At 40.8% G+C, this 21,482-nt stretch overlaps 1 protein-coding gene across 1 annotated transcript; it reads right to left on the bottom strand.

Annotated features, from left to right (window-relative positions):
* Window positions 1-4,254: 4,254 nt before the first annotated feature.
* On the bottom strand, window positions 4,255-21,332 carry LOC118560029 (heterogeneous nuclear ribonucleoprotein L-like). The gene is made up of 5 exons (XM_036130648.1): window positions 20,848-21,332; window positions 15,190-15,308; window positions 8,008-8,117; window positions 6,860-6,987; window positions 4,255-4,299 (listed from the first exon to the last, which is right to left on the bottom strand). The coding sequence occupies exons 1-5, from the start codon at window positions 21,070-21,072 to the stop codon at window positions 4,255-4,257; spliced, it is 627 nt and encodes a 208-aa protein (XP_035986541.1). The 5' UTR covers window positions 21,073-21,332.
* Between the last annotated feature and the right edge of the window lie 150 nt (window positions 21,333-21,482).

Here is a 21,482-nt window from a genome sequence, read left to right as displayed (position 1 = left end):
TGGACTTTGGAAACATCTTTGTAACCCTTCCCGACTGATAGATGTCATGACCTAAGTAATATTACGTTTTGGAGCGGCCAGCCAGAGTTCTGACGTAAAAATGTGGAGCGAGCTAAAGATTAGGTGATGGTAAGGAGACCATCCAGCCTCACAGCCTGGAGCTCCCCAAAGAGACATCCTCCAACACCAGGAAACGTGGCTCAGCAGTTAGAGGAGGGATTGGTTACGTTAATGTAAATTTTTTGTTAAAATGTAAATTAAATCAGATTGTCCCCCAAAAAATTGATATATTGTTTTATTATCCTTTAAGTGCTTTTAAATGGTTTAATTAAAATGATTTTGATCTAAGTCTGCCAGGAGTTAGAACTGGGTTTAACTACAACATGATCTGTTTTTTTTTTTTTTGGTTGTATTTTTTATTTTTTTACCAGATTCTTAAAAACACAAATCCACCTCACAAGTGCAAATATAGGGTAGAGGACTAGATTTTGACAAGGCCAATGACAATGTCTTTTTTTTTAAGCTGTGGTGATATATACTATGTTTGGTTTTCTCCAAACATGGTGCTTTGTTTTATGGTCAAACAACTAATTTCTGGTCTCCCTTGTTCTCCTCTAGCCAGAGAACATTAGTCTAGAAGTCTTCTTCTATATGCAGATTTAAATTTCAAAGTAAAGCCATGCTGTTATGTTCTGTTAGAGAGAAAATACTTTCTCTAAAGCAGGGGTCTTCTACCGTGGTCCTTTGGACCCACCATCCTGCATGTTTAGGTGTTTCCTGCCTCCACACACCTGACCTAAATAAATGGGCAAATAACAGGCATCTGCAGCCCTTGGTGGGCTGCTGAGGAGGTCATGCAATCATTTGATTGAGGGGTGATGGAGCAGAGACATGCAGTCTCTGACAGTAGGTCCTGAGGACCAGGGTTAAAGACCCCTGCTCTAAACCCTTCCAGAACAAACAAAACTCCTTCAGGCTTTTTCTCTTTTTGCTGCCGTGAACTTTCCTCATGCTGACTATAGCCAGCAGAGTGTGAGATGGAGCTGTTTAACTGGATTTGTTAGTCAACTCCTGGGAAAATAGTCAACTATCCTAAACGTTTTCCACTTGTGAATAGACACAGGTAAACTTCACGTCAGCATTTAACACCATTAAACCAGACGCTGATGAATCCTGCACAAAGTTCAGTCAAGTATGAGACTAGGATGTGGAACCATTGGTGTTTTAGTCTTTTTGTACATTTGTGATTATTTGAATTGATTTTATCTGCATTTTTTACTCGATTCTTCTTTTCAGATTGATTTATTTGTTTGTATGGCTATTAATATGGAGCTACTTGTGTCTTTAATAAAGTTATGATGATGATGATGATGATGATGATGATGATGATGATGATGATGATGATGATGATGATGATGAATAAGCTATCTCATTGGAGAATCATGGACTTCAAATAGTTGGGAAATGGCCTTATCACCATTTCTAAGGTCTTTCCACCTTGATACTGTGTTACTATACACATGTAATCTTCAGAGCAAACTGTTAACCTCCAGCTTCTGCTTGTAGTGATGATAAACTGTAACTGATCTGCTTTAATGTGGCAGCCCCAGGCTGATAGTTACCTTCTTAAGCCCACTGGAAACAGTCGGACTAGTAAAGGCAACTTTCTGGGTGACATTCTGATTTTAAAACTGTTCTGTAATAAAAATTATTTAAGCTGTTTATGCATTTTGTTCCCTGAAGAGAAGTAAATGAAAAATATCAACTATTTGTTGCATCTTTTATGGTAAATGGCTTGTACTTGTATAGCGCTTTAACTAGTCTTGATGACCTCCAAAGCGCTTCACACTACAGTTCAGTCATTCACCCATTCACACACATTCACACCCTGACGGTGGTGAGCTACGTTAGTAGCTACAGCTGCCTTGGGGCAGACTGACAGAGGCGAGGCGCCACCGGGCCCTCTGACCACCGCCAGCAGGCAATGCGTGTGAAGTGTCTTGCCCAAGGACACAACGAGAGACAGTCAGAGCGGGGGATCAAACCAGCAACCCGGCAACTGCAAGACGAACTCCCTAACCTCTGTGCCACATCATCCCTACACAGTCTTTTATCTACACAGGTGGTGTCAAAATGTATTAAAAACCCTTAAGGTGTGCCACATTACACATAGCCTGGTGTGGCTAGATGACACAGCGGTGGCTGGATGCATCGTGAACAACAACGAGTCTGACAACTGGCAGGAGGTGGAACATCTGGAGGGTTGGTGCACAGAAAACAACCTCTGCATAAACGCAAAGAAGACCAAGGAGATGATTGTGGACTTTAAAAGGGGCAAACACCTCCCCACTTCCCTGCACACCAGACGGACAGCTGTGGAAGTGGTCTCCAGCTGCATGAACCTGGGTATAAACATCACTGACAACCTCACCTGGAGTAGCAACACTTCCTGCCAGATTAGGAAAGCACATCAGCCTCAACCTCCGGAGGAAGTAAAGGCGTGCAGAACTTTGGAGCTAAGGGCCGACTTCATTCTACGTCTGCGTGGTGCAGAGCATCCTCTGCTCCTGCATCACCGCATGCCACGGCATGCTGCTCTGCAGCAGAGAGGGAGGCGATGCAGAAGTTGGTGACGGTCTGCACAGAGGACTGTGGGACGCAGCCCATCCACCAATTACGAACATTTATACCCTCAGATGCAGGAAACGCGTCATCTGCATCATGAAGGACCCCACTCCCCCAGCACACACTGTTTGTCTCGCTCCCCTCAGGCAGGAGGCTGCAGAGCATGAAGAGCAGGACCACCAGACTGGGGTACAGCTTCTCTCCGGAAGCGGTGAGACTGTTGAAGGACTCTTGTAGCCCCTGCTGCTACCCCCTCCCTCCTCTGACAACCACAAGCACAGACAGCATCTGCATAGTGCAACACTTGTGCAGAATACAGTTGTTTTGCTCAACTACCAACATTGCACAGTTGCACAATGTCCCACTTTGAACTTTCCACTTGCACATTACCGCAACTGGTACAGATTGTATATGGTGTGTCTGTGTCATTTGGTTGCAGTAATCTTACACAATTGCAGTAATCTTACACAATTATAGTGCTACTGTTCTACATTATATTACCCACTTACTTCAATTCAATTTACTTAGCTTATTTTATGCATTTATCTTGTTTATTTCATACTTATACTTACAGTCATATTCAATAAATTAGAATATGCATTTTTAAGAGGCTTGTTTGTCTGATGAAAAGTACCTGTAGAAAAAACAACAACTTTTAAGTTGGTATTCAACATAAATTTATTAAGCCCCCAATTTCTGCATAAAACATTTGATATTTTATTGGTCTAATGCAATATTTTAATCATAAATGCTGTGATTTTGTTAGCTGAGAGTAGAAAAAAATCACAATCAATCAACAGAAATAAAGGCTTTAAAACATCATCAGTCTGAGAGAACCAATATAATGTGTTTCCATTTTTGAATAGAGTTAAAAAAAAAACACGTTCCAATAATATTCTAATTTACTGAATATAACTGTAGATAGCTATTGTTATGGTACTTCCTTTCTAGGACCAGCATCAAGCCACTGCAGATCATACTTGCTCATTTCAATTTCCCAGGCAAAAATGCCTGCAGGGGGTGTCTTTGGCTCGTCACAGCCACTTTTGAGCATTTTTCTTAAAATACACAAGCACACTCTCACAAACACCCACTTGGATTCAGGTGCTTACAGACTCACTTCTATACAGATACTGTAAACCCTAAAGTTAACTTTGGTTGTCACTAACTACATCTTATATTAAATAATATTGTGTATTTTTCAGTGATGTTAGTTGTTTTTATGCGAGATATTTTTTTTTTTGGTTGGTTGGTTTTGCTGTTCTTCTTATATTTCTCTCTGCAGGTGTAGAAGCAGACTCAGAGGATGTTATCTTGCACTCTCTCTTTCCTCTGCTCTATTTTTGTCACCCTTCCTCCCTTTTAACATCTTCCCTCATCTTTTTCTTTTACCTTTTCTTTTACCTTTCTGTTTCTGTGTCCATTGAACTTGAAATATTCCCAGAATAATATCTAAGTTTTTTGCATATAATAATAATAATAATAATAATAATAATAATAATAATAATAATAATAATAATAATAATAATAATAATAATAATAATAATAATAATAATAATAATAATGATAATAATGATAATAATAATTTAACTTTATTGATCTCACAATGGAGAAATTCACTTCTGCATCTTAACCCATCCACTTGGGGAGCAGCGGGCTGCCACTGTGCGACGCCTGGGGAGCAATCAGGGGTTAAGGGTCTTGCTCAGGGACCCCGAGTGCAGGCAGTAGGGATCGAACCGGAGCACTATAGCAAAAACAGTAATGTCCAATTGTGAAAGTAAGTCTGTTGGGCTCTTTTTGGCATTAAGACAGCAATTGTTATTACTACACTGCCAGACAGAACACATAAAAAAACAGAAATCGCTGAATCTCAAGGAGGAAAGCGATGAAAAAAACACCTTTGACCGCATCCTCGAAATACTATAAATACATCTACAAACCGATTAGTGTTACTCCTTCACCTCAACTCCTTAGCTGTCACATGCTTTGTGTGTGCAAGTGTGTGTGTGTGTGTGTGTGTGTGTGTGTGTGTGTGTGTGTGTGTGTGTGTGTGTCCTTGCATTGCTAAAGGTGAACTGGAGCCAAGTCTGAGCTCGCCCCTCTGACTCATCACAAGGACGTAGGAGCAGCACCTTCAACTAAACCTCTCTCAGACTGAACTACTGTTCATCCCCTCCAACCAGTCTGTTCAACAGCCACCCAAAATAAAAACTGTTCTCAGCTCTGTCACTAGCCAAGGCTGCAGGAAACCTTGGTGTAATGACGCTCACCACACTTTCTCTAGCCAGAAGGCTTTTCCAAGCATCTAAGGTTCCTTTGCCCTTTATAACAGATAAAAACCCATCCTGCCTGACTTGGTACGGCACACATGATCTCCAGCACGCAGATTAAATGGCTGTAGATCGTAGAGAATAAGCTGATCTCGTCACATAGTGACATTTAAGTAGGTCTTCACGCAGCTATTAAAAGTCCTCTAAACAGGCTACGTTCTTCCTGTACAAGCAGGAAGTCCTAGATATAACCTCTTTTACCTGAAAGTTACCCACTGTTTTGACTTCTCTTTAGTGCTGTGATGGTAAATCGACATGATGTTATCAGATCTCGGCCTCCACTCTGCATAATGTACACTCTTTCAATCAGTCTCAACTAATATGAACTCATTAGTGTTAACTGCTGAGTTCATGCAAACTCGGTTCTAAGCATGTTGCTGGGTATTCAGTGACCACTATCAGCTGAATCTACCAAAAAATGTGCTGTTTAAACCTTAGTGGCTATAATAGTGGGTTTAAAAAATGTTTTTTAACAGTCGAATTACATTTCAATATTCACCACTGACTGTTACCCTAAGAGACAAATATGTTTAAACACCCTGAAGGAAGATGAAACACACTTTATCCTCTCTATCCTTATCCTCAATACTTCTTCCTTCAGAGACAGCTGATGATGATCTTCTAAATGACTGTTTTGCTTTCTCAGGCATGCAAGTATTTGTGGATTCAGTCAGGAAAACTAGACTCTTCAAAACATATAGGGAACACTTAAACAACACAATGTAACTCCAAGTCAATCACACTTCTGTGAAATCAGCCCTTTGAGGGTTTTTTAAATGTAAAGTGCATTAGAAATAAAATGTATTATTATTATTATTATTGAAACTATAGGCAGTTAGCAAGACACCCCAATAAAGGAGTGGTTCTGCAGGTGGTGACCACAGACCACTTCTCAGTTGCTTTCTGGCTGATGTTTTGTTCACTTTTGAATGCTGGTGGTGCATTCACTCTGGTGGTAGCATGAGACGGAGTCTACAACCCACACAAGTGGCTCAGGTAGTGCAGCAAACAACGTGTCTGAAACTATATTGCTCTGTGTTGAACAGCACCATTACAAGTTAGACTTTGGCAGCATTCTGCCAATTTAGCACCCCTAGGGGATCCGAAACACCTTAAAGTCTGCTGATAAACCAGATCATTAAGAAATTGGCTTGTGTTCAGTGGCGGCCCTCTTGTACACATTGTGCTCAACTAGTAAAACAGCAGCATGTCAGGATGTGTTCATTACTAGCACAACATCTCATCATACTGCAGCAGCCATCGTTTATGGGGCCTTACAAGATCTTACAGGAAAAACTTTCAATGACCTGTTCTGAACTGTAACGTCACTGTTCATGCAGCAGCATGGTGATCAGTTAAATAACTTTGTTCAGTGGTACAACAGTGATAAAACAATGACTCCTGTGCACTACTGTGCATCTCCGATCAGAATCAGTCCCTACAGACCTAATTGTTCATTATAACCTAATGGTTCTCTAATCTAAGAAACAATCTTTCAGGAGCTTAAAAACTGCCCCATCATTAAAGCCATGACAAAAAGCTTCAAATGAGTGTCAACAGAGTCACTGGAGAAAAGAAAGTGTATCCTTGTTTCCTCAGTGAGTTTTAAGAGAGAGGGTTGCAGCAGAGGGCTGCTGATCAGAGCCACTTGATTAATTAGTGAACAGCAAGTGTGAGTACCTTTTTAAAAGTAGGAGTTGCAGCATTTGGGTAACTGGGAGTGAAAGGCATCAGTCCAGATATAACTATGAAGACTCTTAGGTGGAAGCAGTACAAACCTCCTATACCATTCACCAAGAGCTAAACTTGAATGTTTGGCTGTAGCTGGGGGTTCTCAAAGCTGCAGTCATCAGTATTCAGACATGATTCTGTATCTGTAAAAGGATTGTGAGTGTGCTTACCGTAGTTATGGGGTAGAGGGGGTTCTGAATGGACAGCAGCAGGACCTTGTTGCCACTGTTTGGGTTGTCAGCATTTGTTGGTCTGGTGATTCTCTTGGAGGTGGAGTAATTAAAGTAAGCCTGTTGTCCTGGTAAACACATCAGTCAAAATATGAACACAACTGGATCCAAGTCCCTGGAGGCTTATGTGCTGTTTAAACTGGTTAATAGACATGAATTTATCTACAGGGTAATAGTTGATCATTTCTCACTCTGAACTGTGGCTCAGTGTATTTTGAGCCTTTCTGTGGCTTACTGTTTCTCCACATTGATATAAGGACAATAACAGGAGCTTCTTATACATTTATGCTTCAAACAGCAGGAATTTTCGTTTGCACCATCACAGTGACAAGATTACCCAGTACATCACCTTTATTTACTGAAAATATATGTTGATATATCTTTAACATAACTTGTAAAAAGGAACATGGATGCAGGCAATGTAATAAATAAAACCTGACAGCTGGCTTTTCTCCAGTGCCTTATGCGTTCTTACTCCAGAAGTCTCAGAAGCATCTGATGAATTCATGCAACAGGAATCTTTCATCACAGGACCTACAAGCATCCTACGATCTTGTTAGCAGGAGCTGCAAGTTCAGCTACTCCCAGGCCAAGCTCTTTATAGTTATTTATGACAGTGGGAGCTTGAGACTGGAACATGGATTTTCTGTTTTTGTTGCATGCAAACAGATTGTAGATACTGAGTGTTTGAATTATTTTTGCTTCAGAGAAAACTGAAAAGGAAGAACTGCTGTTACATTTTTTAGAATCTATTTGTCAATTCTCACAATCATCCAGTAGTAATCTGGATGGCCCTTCTAATAACACTCTATGAGAGGAAATGCTACCACATCTCAAACTTGAAACCAGTTTGTGGAAAAATGGACTAAAATAGGCCAGATCCAACTTGGGGTTCTGGACAAGTACTATATGCTCATCATTTTATTATTCAGCTCTCTAATTCCTCTCGATATACAGGTGAATTATTTAGTGTTGGTTTAATGTCTACAAGTAAAGTTATTCTTTGGTTACATAACAAACAAAAATAGAGAATACCAAAAGATTTAAGAACAATTGTGTGTTGCAGATAATTAAAGTGGGATCCAAACCTGCAATGTACACTGGCTCCTTTGCTCCACAGGACACACAGCGATCGGCACTCTCTACTGAAGAGAACTCCACCAAGGCTTGACGCTTGAAGGGCATCATCATCACATAGCTGAAAAAAAGAGACAGGAATACCTGGATATGACATGCTAAACATCCTCTTGAATTCAATGTTATTTATATAGCGCCAATTCACAACACATGTCATCTCAAGGCACTTTACAAAGTCAAATTCAATCAAAACATGCAGACAGATTGTTCAAAACGTTTCCTATCTACCCTCCCAGACCTTTTTAACATCCTGGCTTTCTACTGGTGCCAGGCTTTCTGCATGTTAAACCAATGACATCACTTTAATGATCAAAACGTCCAATTTCTGCTGTTCGCAACCTCTCACCACAAAAAGGAACTGGTTCCTCAATATTTGTTCAGTTCATCACACTGTATGTTCTTTGCTAAAGCACTGCACTGCAGATTATCTACTTGATTATTGGTCTATTCAAATGTGATCTACAGAATTCCAGATCTCACTGGTTCTATTTGATCAAAACGACCTCAGGCATTGTTACACTGTTAGCTGTGTTGATGCTTGGCATCATCCTGGCTCTTGAGTTGATATCTTACCACCTTAGCAGAGAAGTACTGGACTCCACTTGTTGATACAAGCTTTCCTAAATCTAGTGGAAAAACCGTTGAAGTGGTGAACTGACCACCTGCAGTGATAAAGGCTTCTTCAACATAATTCAACACATTAAGTCCAGGGATTCTAGGTCAGGGTTCTCACCAAGTGTCCCGCCAAGTCTAATTCAAGAATATCTCAAGATTTTCCAAGAATTTCTAAAATCCTTTAACACATTCAAGCTGCAGCGAGCCTAACACTGAGCAAATGTTTGAGGTAATCAAGTTTATTCTGTTATCTGAATGAATATCATTAATGCAGCATTCAGTTGGACAGAAGTTGATGAGTTCATTATTATGAAACTTCAGCTAACATGAACCTATCGTTACAAGCCATTAACAGCTCATAACCCCACGAAGTGACTGGCTAATAATCAAACATGCGCTGCAGCTGCAGTCTGCAGCTCACACACCGGCTTCCTTTCACTCATTCCCTGAAATAAAACTGGCACTAAGACTTAAGCCTCAGACCAGGAGTCGTGGTCAAGTGTCAAAACTTTTGGGCACAAGTCCAGGTTGAGAACCGTTGCTGTTGACCAGTCTCGGAAACAAAGCATGTGTCATCAGTGCAGAATGCAGAAGGAAAGCATAGTAGCAAGACCGCGGAGCTTGGTGGTCTGCACCAAGCTCCGCTTCTTCTGTGTTTACAGATGTTCCTTTTAATGCAAAAACAGAGCATCTGAGAGCTACAGCTAATGCGCAAAAGAAGACTCCATGCAAGAATATTGTTACGTCCAAATGTTTTCATTTGCACATGTTCAATATCCATAAGCGTAACAGAAAAGAGTAGTTATAGACTGTGTGTTCAGTTTGTTATGGGAACACATAAATTATATTTAGAATATTTTAGAAGTTTCTAAATAGGTTTTGTAATAACTTCATAGCTTGTTTAGCATGACGAGAAGGCGAAGCGCTGCAGTTTGGACGTATCCACGGGTGCAGCTTTGGTGGGACTGGCCATAATATAGGACACTATTTAATAGGAGACCCTGCATACCCTTTAAAAACCTGGCCTATGAAGCCCTTTTCAGATATTGTTCGACTTAGCTCACAGCAATACAAAACCACAGCGATACTAGAATAAGCAGGGCCAGATCAGTTCTGGAAACAGCTTTTATGAGACTAAAGAGCAATGGAGGGGTCTCCTAAAGAGAAGTGACTGCAGTTTAGACATTAAAGACAATGGCTATGACCTTTTGCCTGTTGTGCAATATTTGTGGCGAACATGGTGATCAGTGCATTGCTGACGTAAACCTGATTCATAGAAACATTCAGTCACCAGTTAATGTGTTACAACAGGATCAGCAGCTGAAGGGAACTGAAATGTTGCAGCACTGTTAGACTTTTTTTTTTAAACTCTGTCTGATGTTACTGCAAATAGATATGTGTAAATAAATGAATTACATAGAGTGCTAACACATCTACTTTGCATTCTTGTCTTTTTATATTATACAACCATTGCATTAAAAACAGATGCCAAACCAAACTGGATTTAATTTTGGAAACTGTATTAAAGATTTTTTTTTCAACAAAGTGCTTTACATGTTTAGACAACTTAATGCATAGCAGTGAGAACAATGTACAAGCACACCCACACACCGTGAAAATGTAACTATTGCTCCGAGTAACTATCTGCACCATCACCATCATTGCTGCAATACATCCTGCTGCTACATATACCGGTACTTGCACGGTTAGTACTGTCTTACACAATGTTTCAGATCACATAAAAAGTTTTTATGGTTTGCTGAAAAATGCCACAATATTTCTTATTTGTTTCCCATTCTTTTATATGTTCTTATTTTAGACTTTGAATTATTTCCTATTGCACAAACTTATATTTATAACATTTCTCTTTTGTGTTCTGTTTTCACTTAGAGCCTTGCAACGCAATCTCACACAGGTGTAAATATGAATGTATTTAGGTCTTTAAAATGCTGCTGGCAGACCGGTTGGCCCCAGACAGCTTTGGCTCATCTTGTGCTTTACGGTTATTTCATGTTTAAACTGGATGGGCTCAGTGAACTAGAGCTGAACATAAAAGTCAAACCACAGTGAGAGCACAAAGACAGGTTGATGGTGTGACCGTTACACAGCTGAGGAAATGTGTCATCTATAACGCTGCGCTGTTTCTGAACCTCTGGATGAATTGATCTCTGCTGCTCGAACAACCAGATCACCTGCTGATCTGATTTCACATCTTATTCTCTTATTTACATACACTCATCATATTTATGTTGGGCTTTTGTGCACTTCAGGCATTAATCTTCCAAGGAGGTGTAACGATTACACAGCGTGCAACTTTAATGAGTTTTACAATCAAGAAAGGGTTGAAAAAAGTGGAAAATTATATATTCAAGCTCAAATACTGTATTTGGATATATTCCCACTAATGTTCTGAGAAAAGTGATTTTTTTTTAGGTATCAGCATCATTTTAGGATAATTTGACCAATCTTCCTATCAGAAAAAGTAAAGTTCATTTAAATTGGTTATTTTCCAGACACAGACCTGGACTTTAAACACACAAGGAAGCTGCTGAATGCATGTTTAACGCATTTTAACAGGCAATTTGTATGTTCAAAATATGTTTGTGGAACCAAGTTTATCTGCTGAAAAGAAAGGACATTACCCCAAGCCAAAACCCCAAACCAAAGCTTAGTAGACTCATTCATGTCTGTGTTTATTCGAGAAGTTTCTCCTCCGTTTTCTCTGCATGTTTCAGGTTAAACACAAAGACACATTTAAAGGTTTAATTTAAAGGCAAATATTAATTTTTTGCCTGCCAGTCAGCATTCATTTTACTAATCAGACCCATTGGGGATCGCTCTGGTAATCCACCTCCCAAATATTTCAGGCTGCATTTGAAATGTTCTAATAACAGTTCCTAGCTCCTGTTCCTTGAGCTTTCATGGGCTCAACAGTAAGAACTCTATAGTGGGGAGAAAAGGAGCTTTGGACTGCTGGACTGAATTCGGACAACCTTTAACTCTGACATCATTACATGACGGAAACGCACATGCATGATGCAGGACAAGCCTACAGCCTACCGAAAATGAACTAGAAAAAATGCAAATTATACAAATGTAGCAAACAGCTGAAGCTCTCCTTTACACAAACCAGAACACATGAAGGCACATAAACTTACAAGACAGACTTTCTAGTTGTAACAGTAAATGGACCAATTGCTTGTTATTGTCTTTTTAAACTGAGTTGACATAATGCCGATGATCTTGTTTTATTTATTTTGTTTTAATTCTATAAATAGGTTTTTTATTTACCAGAAAATGGTGTGTACACATTATAAATGATAAATAGATTGTACTTGTACAGCACTTTACTCTACAATCAGTCATGCACACATTCACACCCTGACAGTGGTGAGCTATGTTAGCAGCCACAGCTGCCCTGGGGCAGACTGACAGAGGCGAGGCTGCCATACACCGGCGCCACCGGGCGCTCTGACCACCACCTGCAGGCAATGCGGTGGTGGTCAACCGGCAAACCGCCAAATGCAGGATTTGATTTTGAACTTTACCATTGGAGTGTTCCACTATCTATCGGATCTTATTTACTGTAGACAACAAAGGTGGAGATAGCAAAAGGCCTCTGATCACATGGATGACCAACAAGTCATGAAATAATGTGAAACAGTAAGTGCTACTTCCAAGTGGGTGTGCTTTTCTCTCTGGACATTTTCGTTAATTTCCATGGGGTGGGCTGTGCTTATAGGTCATGTCACGCAAAGGCTCATGAGATTTCTTATAGCTCGTTAGCGGTAGTAAGGGACATTGTGAAGTTCCTATGCTAAAGGAACTATGATAGGAAGCATACAGGCACCTTTTCCTACCTCCATCTCACTGACTGCACTATTTGGACACAGAGTGAACGTTGGAAAACAAAACTATTTTGCCAGAGATGTACAGAGAATTTGTCTTGTGACCAGACCTGACATTCAGCCTAACCGGCCCTGAACAATACCAGCCAGGGATGAAAATCAATATTCTGGGGCCTCATTTATAAAGGGGGCCTGAAACTTTCGGACGTAACTTTCCACACAAAGGTTGTCATCTATAAAAAGAAAAAACTTGGCGGGTAAATATGCGGTCCTCAAGGCAATTCTGACCCAGGCGTACGGTCATTTTGGAGACAGGGGAAATTAGCTACATGGATGGTATAAAGTGTTGAATTGCGGCCAGACTGCATGATGATTCCTCTCAGGTGTTCAATTTCACTCCGTACCAGACTTTAATCATAGATCGACTTTATTATAGGCATTCAAAATCGCTGTGTTATTCATGCATAGTTACACATAAGTATTCATAAGGAGCTTTCCAAATGAATAAAAAAATGCCCATAAGGAAACTTAAATCTTCAATCAAAGCACATTCAACATATTTTCGAGGTTTTTTACAATGACAATTGACCAATTAACCAATGGTCATAACATAACAGGGGAGAAAAAAGATTTAGAAAGGTGTGATTTCTTAAAAATAAATCGGCACCAGCTAAAATGTAATCAGTGGCTTAAAGACTGACAACAGTCTGACAGCAGGTATGAGCCAAAAACCTGTGATCGGTGCATCTCAAAGTGTGTATATTAGTTAGATGGAAGTGATGGTGGTGTGAAAGACGGCCAGTGTTCATGTGTTCATCTGAAGGTGGCGGAGCAGCTGAGCCAGTCTGTGAGAAGTTACGTAACAGCTGGAGTAGATAAAGATGGCCACCTGGCATAGACAGCAACACAACTCAGCATTTAAATGAAACCCAGGTTTTAGTATTAGTCTCAATCTGACTATAGTGATCTGTGTTACTGGTCAGTGCCTTAACAAGTCTGCAGTTACAAAGCCTGCACTGAGCTGCTCCTGAGCAGCTGCCCAGCTGAGGTTGCCATGGTAATATATCAGAAATTGATTTATTTATTCATGGAGACAACTTTCAAAAATCAAGGTGACTGCCAAAAACATTATCAGAAAACCCTTGATACTTATTTTAAAATTATTTTAAAATTATAATTAGGGCTGGGCAACGATTAAAATATTTAATCGCGATTAATCGCCCTGATTAATCGCGATTAATCGCGATTAATCGCATTGTATTTACAAACTCCAAGAATGAATTCAAAAGTAGTGTAAAGAGCACTTTTATTTTAATGTTCTGCTGCCATATGAACAAAAGTGTTGTAACATTTGTAGCACTTATTTTATACTGGATATTTTCAACCCATCTATTGAATTTAGTGCACTAGTTGATCTTTTCTTCATAAGAGAACAGCAAGCACTGCAGCCAAAATATGGCCTTTTTTGACCTGCTGTATATTAGCCAGTCCCTAAGCTTGATGTATCATGAAACTGTTGACCTTTTGGGTTTTGTGGTTTTTATTTTATTATTACAATTAAATAATAATATTAATAATAATAATAATAATAATAATAATAATAATAATAATAATAATAATGTTACGTTCAGTGTTTTTTCGCTAATCCACCTCTTATATATTTCAATCCTTATGTAATTTTGTCTGTGTTGTGTGCACCTGCCTGTTGCTTTAATCCTATAAATTTCCCCGTCGTGGGATAAAAAAAGGATTAGCTAATGTTATCTTATCTTAAATAACACTTTTTAATATATGTACTGGGTTCTTTCAAGGTCTTAATTACATGTTATGTGTGGGCTCCAGTAACATCCATCCATCCATCCATCCATCCACTGATCTACCTGGATGTTCCCTGGAGGACTGAAACGCCTCAGTCAGAGACGTCTGTCTGTGGGTCTGTCGGCAGTGAGAGAAGTTTCGTCTCCTCTCTTCGTTTCTGGGGCTCGACGTTTTCATGTTTTTTCACGTGCTTAGATAAATTTGTTGTGTTTCCACTGAAATGAACCGGCTTTTTACAAAACATACAGCTTGATTTCATTTACGGAATTAAAATAAAGCCAAACGGTGCTACTTCCCCTGTTCATGTTTTTTCGCTGCTGCGGTCTCTCTCAGCTGTTTCTTTGTTAAGTTTGTGTGAGAGCTGAGTGGGCGGGCCAGGCTGAGCCTGCGTGCTGATTGGCTGGCGCCGCTGAGCCATGTACGAGAGGGGAGGGGGAGGGGGAGAGTGCTGCCGTGACAGCGCGCTGCAGTCAGTGCGCCTGCTGACTGACACTGACTGAAAGCATGTGAGCAACATGCGTTAATGCGCGATAAAATAAATATCGCCGTTAATAGTCTAATGAATTAACGCGAAATTAACGCGTTAACTTGCCCAGCCCTAATTATAATAATTAAAAATATCTTAATTATCACATTTTTGAACCTGTATGTACCTGTGACCTTAGGTTTAGGGTCAGGGCAGAGGCTAGTCGCTGTGAAGCCAACATGAAGCATAGTAGGAGGTGTATCTATGGGATCTTTGCTAATAGCCCACTTACTTTACTTTCTCTCTCTCTCTCTCTCTCTCTCTCTCTCTCTCTCTCTCTCACACGCACACACACACGCACACACACAGAGTGGGTGTTGTCTCACCATATTGGTCCAAATTTCTTCAGCGCGTCGATGAGGTCTGCTTCCACCACAGCCTCACACAGACCCCGGACATGGACCACCGGACTAGGAGATATGAGATGGGAGTCTTCGCCATTATCCTGCAACACAGTTATAATACAGGAATAACTAAGGAGTGGAAAGTAAACAATGTATAGTTTTCAAACATATTTTTTTATGAGTAAACCTCTGAAAAATATGGTGAAACTATATATTCAGCCCCAGCCCCTTGTTTTCTTCCTGGACTGTCCTGGAGACAGCTCTATGCATTTTCCCATCCACTCTAACCAGTGTGTTCAGGGGGATTTGCAGTGTTTGTTTTCTGTCTTCTATTTTAAATCTATGAGTGTCATCTGAGCAGAGCGCCATCTTCCAAAGGTTTACTGTGGAGGGTGTTTGCCATGAGCCCTAAATGGGAAACGTGAAAGCGGACTTCTTGTTGCTTTCCGGGAGTTTTCCTTTCAACCTGCACTGCAAAAACAGAACTAAAAATAAGTACAATTTTCTTTAAATGAGTGTATTTGTCATTGATTTGAGCCGATAAATAAGATGATTTGCCAATGGAATAAGATTTTTCCACTTAAAATAGGAACAATTCATCTCCATCGTCTTATTTCAAGTGCAGGATGTCTAATTATCTTATTTTAGGCGCAAAGACACTCATTCCATTGGCAGATAATCTTATTTACTGGCTCAAATCAAGGACGAATAGACTAACTTTAAGAACATTTTACTTTTTTTTAGATCCGTTTTTGCAGTGTGAGAAGGGGACAGCTTCTTTCAGAGTTACCTTGCTCTTACTAGCTGCTTCTCTGATTAATGATCGCCTCGACTCCGGTTCAGTTACACAGAGCTGGACTCTATTTATGAATTGCATGACTTCCGGGGTCTGATCTTATTTAGGTGCATCAAACTAAAGAGCCACACTTTAGATGTCTCTTTTCTTTAACAAAAAAAAAAGACAAAATGTACGATTATCCTTCTACTTCCCAACCTTCTGCTACTTTGAGGAGATGCTACTAATCACTGGCACTAAAATCACTACAACGTCAGTGATTTTAGTGATATGTGATATATCTCAAGAGGTATAAATACTTGTACAAGGTATTGTTGATTTTCTAAAATCATCCATGGAGATCTCTGGAGAACTTGAGCAGATCTCTTGTCCTGCCAACCGTTTATCAACTGTTTCCCATGAGGACATCCGGCATTGAAGTTCCTCTTGTGCAGTTTTTAGAGATGACTTCTGCTCGTCTGCATGTCCGTGTTTTACAAAAACCCGACCACAGGCTGATGCTTCTCACCTCCACCCACACACCCACTGTTCACCAGCAACCCTTGTGCAGGGGAACGGTGAAGTGATCAAAGAAAGATTCAAATATAACTCTGAAGAAGAGCTGTGAGGATGTGAACAGCATGATGACAACATGGATGCCATGAGTGAATGCTTGACAGGCTACAATCTCCTCTGTGTGGAGAACATCTTCCCCGGTGAGACGGCGAGGTACTAATGGTACACTGTTAAAATCCCAGGAGATCTCTGGGATTTTGTGCAGGTGGTCCTTAGCTGCGTAACTGGGAAACCTGTTGCAGATTTATTCTTAATTGCCTTTTTTTAAACGAGCGCTGTATGGCGAAGCCTCGCAGTGTCAGGCTGGTTGTGTGCTTGAGGTTTGCAGTCATTAGGTCAGGCTGAGAACAGCCAAAACCATATGATTGCATGACTGATTTCACACGGCAGAAAAGAGGCCTTCCTATATGACATCATCCACTTGTTTGTCTCCATCACAGAAGGATCCTGAGCAAGCGTCTTGAGCACTGCTGTTCCTTAGAAACCTTTCCGTATAACAGGGTGACACAGTGATGAGCCGAAGCTCCTTTGCTCCAAGCATTACTTGTTTACTGCTGACTCCCTTTGTTCCTTGACATTACAGAGAGACGTTAATAATGCTTTGCTAGGTGAACTGCGTGCAGGACTTCCGTTGGTGTGCAGCCTTGGGCTGGGCGATATGGTTTAAAATAAAATCTACAACTTCACTTCACTGGTGTAACTTCAAACTAACCTAAAAAATGAGTAAATGAAGAAATGAAAGTGCCTCATGGGGGTGCAGGTGGTGTGAGGGTAGCGCATGAAGCCCATGTGCAAAGGCCTTGGTCCTCGACATGGCTGACCCGGGTTCGGTTCTGGCTTGCAGTCCTTTGCCGCGTGTCTTCCGCCTCTCTCAGGCCCCCTTTCCTGTCGGCCTCTTTTCAATGGAAGGGCCACTAGTGCCACAAATAAATCCCCCCAAAAATAATATACTCCAGTACATAAAAAAATATTTTAGCAATATATTTTCTTAAACATATATTACTAAAACAATTTCCCCTTTGACGACTAATATTGTGCAAAGTTTCAAGGGACCCCAAGAAGGGCATCGGCAGAAAAAAAAAACAAAAAACTATTTTGCAAAAAAAATTTACCATTTTGTAAATTGCTAATTCAAATGAATCGTAGGGCTGGGCTTAAAAATAAAATCTCTGATTTTATTGCATCAAATTTGATTGATTGTTTTTTTTCCCCCTTCTTTTCGTTTCACAAAAAGAAAGTAAAGAAATTATTTTAAGAAGCTTTTATTTTAAGCATTTCTTCTGGGAGTTGACCTGAATTCAAAGTACAACTAAACACAAGCTGTGAAACACGCTAGTAAAACAAGATGGCGGCCCTGCTGTGGTAAACAATGCAAATGTAACTAAATGTTTTCTGCTAGTGGTTTTACACAATGAGCTAATAACAGGCTTCACTTCACTTGTGTAACTTCAAACTAACTTAAAAATAAATAAATGAGTAAATTAAAGTGTCTCGTCTAATGGGTAAAAAAAAGTTTCCTCTTTACAATATTTTGACAATATATTTTCCCAAAAATATTCAGCATTGCATCCTATTCTTTCTATGGAGGCCCAATGAATGCATTTACAAAATAAAATCCAGATTTTCCAAAACGAAATCTTCAAAAAACTGTAAATTTTAATGAATTGATTAAATCGAGTAGTTGGCCAGGCCAAGTGCAGCCCGTTAATTATTTATGACATCATTGCGCATCCCCCCAGGTCATGAGAGTTTCTGACCAATCAGAAGTTGTAATTGTTTCTGTGTCTCTGTATAGTACCAGCTTTAAAACCAGCATGAGATCAAAGCAGAAATTTCATTTCCAGCCAGTTGTCTAGCTCTAAAATCAGTGCCTCGCAACAGTATTCACACCCCTTGAATATTGTCACATTTTGTCACAAAACAGCTCAATCTGCAAATTATAACACAACATAACACAGAACTGCGAAGTGGAAGGAAAGACGTGGCTTCAAAATAATTTACAAAGAAAAATCTGAAAAGTCAGGCATGCATTTGTTTTCAGCTCCCTTGACTCTGAAATCCATAAATCAAGTTCTGTGCGACTGATGCCCTCTGAAGACAAATGATTACTGACTAGACAAGAGTCACGCTGTCTCTAATAGAATCAGAGTCTAAATGAAGCTGTTCTGTTTCTGGCCTCAGACGTTCTTCAGAGAAGATTAGAGAACAACCATGCTGACCAAGGAAACTTCAGGATGAAACAGGATCTTTATGGAAGAGTGGCAAGAAGAAAGCCATTCTGTTTCTGGTGTGCCACAACCCATGTAGGAGACACAGCCGTGAAGCTAGATGGAGCTAAACGGAGGAAGACAAACTGAGCTTCAGCTTTCAGCACGACAACCACCCTGTACAGCCGCAGATACACGGGATGGTTTAGAGCAAAGCATGGCCTGGAGTTAGAATGGCCTAGTCAAAGCCCAGATCTAAATCCACCTGATGATTTGTGGCAAGACTTGACAATTGATGTTCACTGATTTTTTTTTTTAAACAAAAAAGAACGAGTAAAAACGTCAGCCTCTAGATGTGCAAAGACAGTAGAAATACAACTGAACATCTAAAAAGTGCTGTGTGTATTTTTATTTAGATCCCTCTGAGTCTATCCTTAGTAAAATCTCCAGTTGTTGCTATAACAGCTGCAGGTCTTGTGTTGTAACAAACTTTAAACAACCCGGGTAAACCGAGAAAACCAAGATCCTGAGTATAAACCCTGACCTGGGGCGTTTCAGCATCGGTTATGTTTAATCCCTTTATATTCCTTTTATGGATGTGTGTGTGTGTGTGTGTGTGTGTGTGTGTGTGTGTGTGTGTGCGTGCTTGTTTGTCCTGTTTTAGAAAGCATTGCACAGTGAATAACCAGAAAGGCCTGCGTCACAGACATTATTTTTTTAACTGAGTTAGCTTTTTTTCTTTAGCCCTCTACGAATAAAGGAACCACAGATCATATGCTTTTTTTGTTTAGGATAACAGCATATGACTAATTATGAGACAATGCTTTTTAGAAAAACCTAGAACTATCCCTATTTTGCAAAAATAGAGGTTACTTTTGTCATCTCAGTCTACCAGCCTCCTAAACCCATGGACCTTACTTCTATCTGTTGCTAAACTATAAACCCAACCGTTGGTATTTGGCTGGACCCTTCACCACGCATTGACTGTGAAAGAAGTCTGCAATAACTACAGGTACTAAACGGAAATAAATCTGAATTAAATAATAAATAGAACCATTAATCTGGTTTTATGATAAAATAACAGAAGTCTACATTTATGTATTATCATGTACTGTGCTCTGAACAATTTTTAGTACTTCTGGTATACATAAGGAAAAAGAAACCACCTAAAATAAATGATTTTAATGCAGAATCACACTGACGATTTTAAACCCTGCAATTAGAGTTTAATTAGCCCATATTTAATTTATGTGATGGATTTATATTTACTGAAAGCCAATAAATTAGAGGAGGTTTTTATTTTCTGTTAGCATGTATGTACTTTACTTCTTGAACTTAAACTCTATTCAAACGGGGTGAGGGTTGTGTGATCCGTTCATGACCAACAATCTCCCAGATCATTTATACCTTTTTATGAAAGCTTTTTGATTATTAAATGTGAAGATGTGCAGTAAGTACATACCGCACACAGTTGATCATAATTAACGCCAAAAAAAAAAACACGTTAAGAGGAAAATAATGTTAGACAATCTGGAAGTTAGAAGGCACCGTGTTTTGGCGGTGTTTTGTGAAACATCTAGCACCACTCTGCTCTGGTTCCGTCTCATCTGACATGTTTTAAGAGTGAAAACATCCTCATTTGTATTTCTTCTTGTTCTGTAATCTACAGCAGATTACAGAACCCTGATGGTTTCATGAGCAGAACTGGGTCCGTACCCTGTAACGGCGCGGTTCTTGGTGAGTTCAGGGGAACTTTAGCTCTACAAAGATCTGCAAAGATCTGGCCTGCTTTACAGCCCAACTCGGATCGCTGTGGCTACAGGTTCTTCCAGCCAGTGTCGACCAGATCACCAGGGACCTTCTCTTCTGGCCCCTAAAATGGTTTCTGGAGCCTGGAGGTGGACTCGGCCCGCCTGCTGGGGGATGCAGGGATCCTCCGTGGAGCCAGCCTGGAGATGCTGCCGACATCTCTGACAGAGACAACAGCAGCAAACCGGGGGCACGCGCACGCGCGCACGCACACGCCAGCCTTTGCGGTTCTGTTTCGGTACCGTTAGGTAACGACATCCCTGCTTCTCTTACCTTTCGCCCTGATCCGAACTGCCTCCCGCTCCACCGGGCCCGACTGTCCGTCTCCACCTCCCCGTTACCGGGCAGCGAGCCGCTGTCCGAGTCCTCCCCCTCCTCCAGCTCATCCTCCGCTCTGTCTTCCTTCTCCTCCAGCTGCGCCTCCTCCATTTTCGGCCGCTTGGCAGCCCTTCCGTACTCCCCTTCATCACGCTTACTGCCTGCTTCCACCGTCGACATGTTCACGGCTGCGGTAGAGCTGTCAGGGAGCGGGGGGAGAGGCTCTGCTTGTCCGTCACGTCTATGCGTCCATTCCAGAGGTTCTCCTGCTGTGTCCCTGCCTCCAGTCCGCAGCCAACAGCCTCCCAGCCTCCGCGTCTCAGTGTACCTGTCCCGACTTGCGTCACCAGTCCAGGCTCCTGTCGCTTCCACGGAGGCTCTGCGACGCCACAGATTTCTGTGTGGAGGTGCGAGAGCTCTGGCACATCCCGCCCCGCGCGCCTCTTATTACTGGTTAGTCTTCTCGGCGCACTGGAAACTCGGCGTGTCATTGGTTGGCGCTGAGGCGTCAGCGCCCTGCAGTGGGGGACCATGAGAGGAATGATGTGCAAAGATTCAGGGACCGACTAGAAGTAGCAGAGAGGCATAAA

Source organism: Fundulus heteroclitus, unplaced genomic scaffold (genome assembly GCF_011125445.2).
Source record: "Fundulus heteroclitus isolate FHET01 unplaced genomic scaffold, MU-UCD_Fhet_4.1 scaffold_37, whole genome shotgun sequence".
In the NCBI taxonomy this organism is placed as follows: domain Eukaryota; kingdom Metazoa; phylum Chordata; class Actinopteri; order Cyprinodontiformes; family Fundulidae; genus Fundulus; species Fundulus heteroclitus.
The sequence above is the reverse complement of the archived record's forward strand: the minus strand, read 5'-3'. Positions and strand labels throughout refer to the sequence as shown.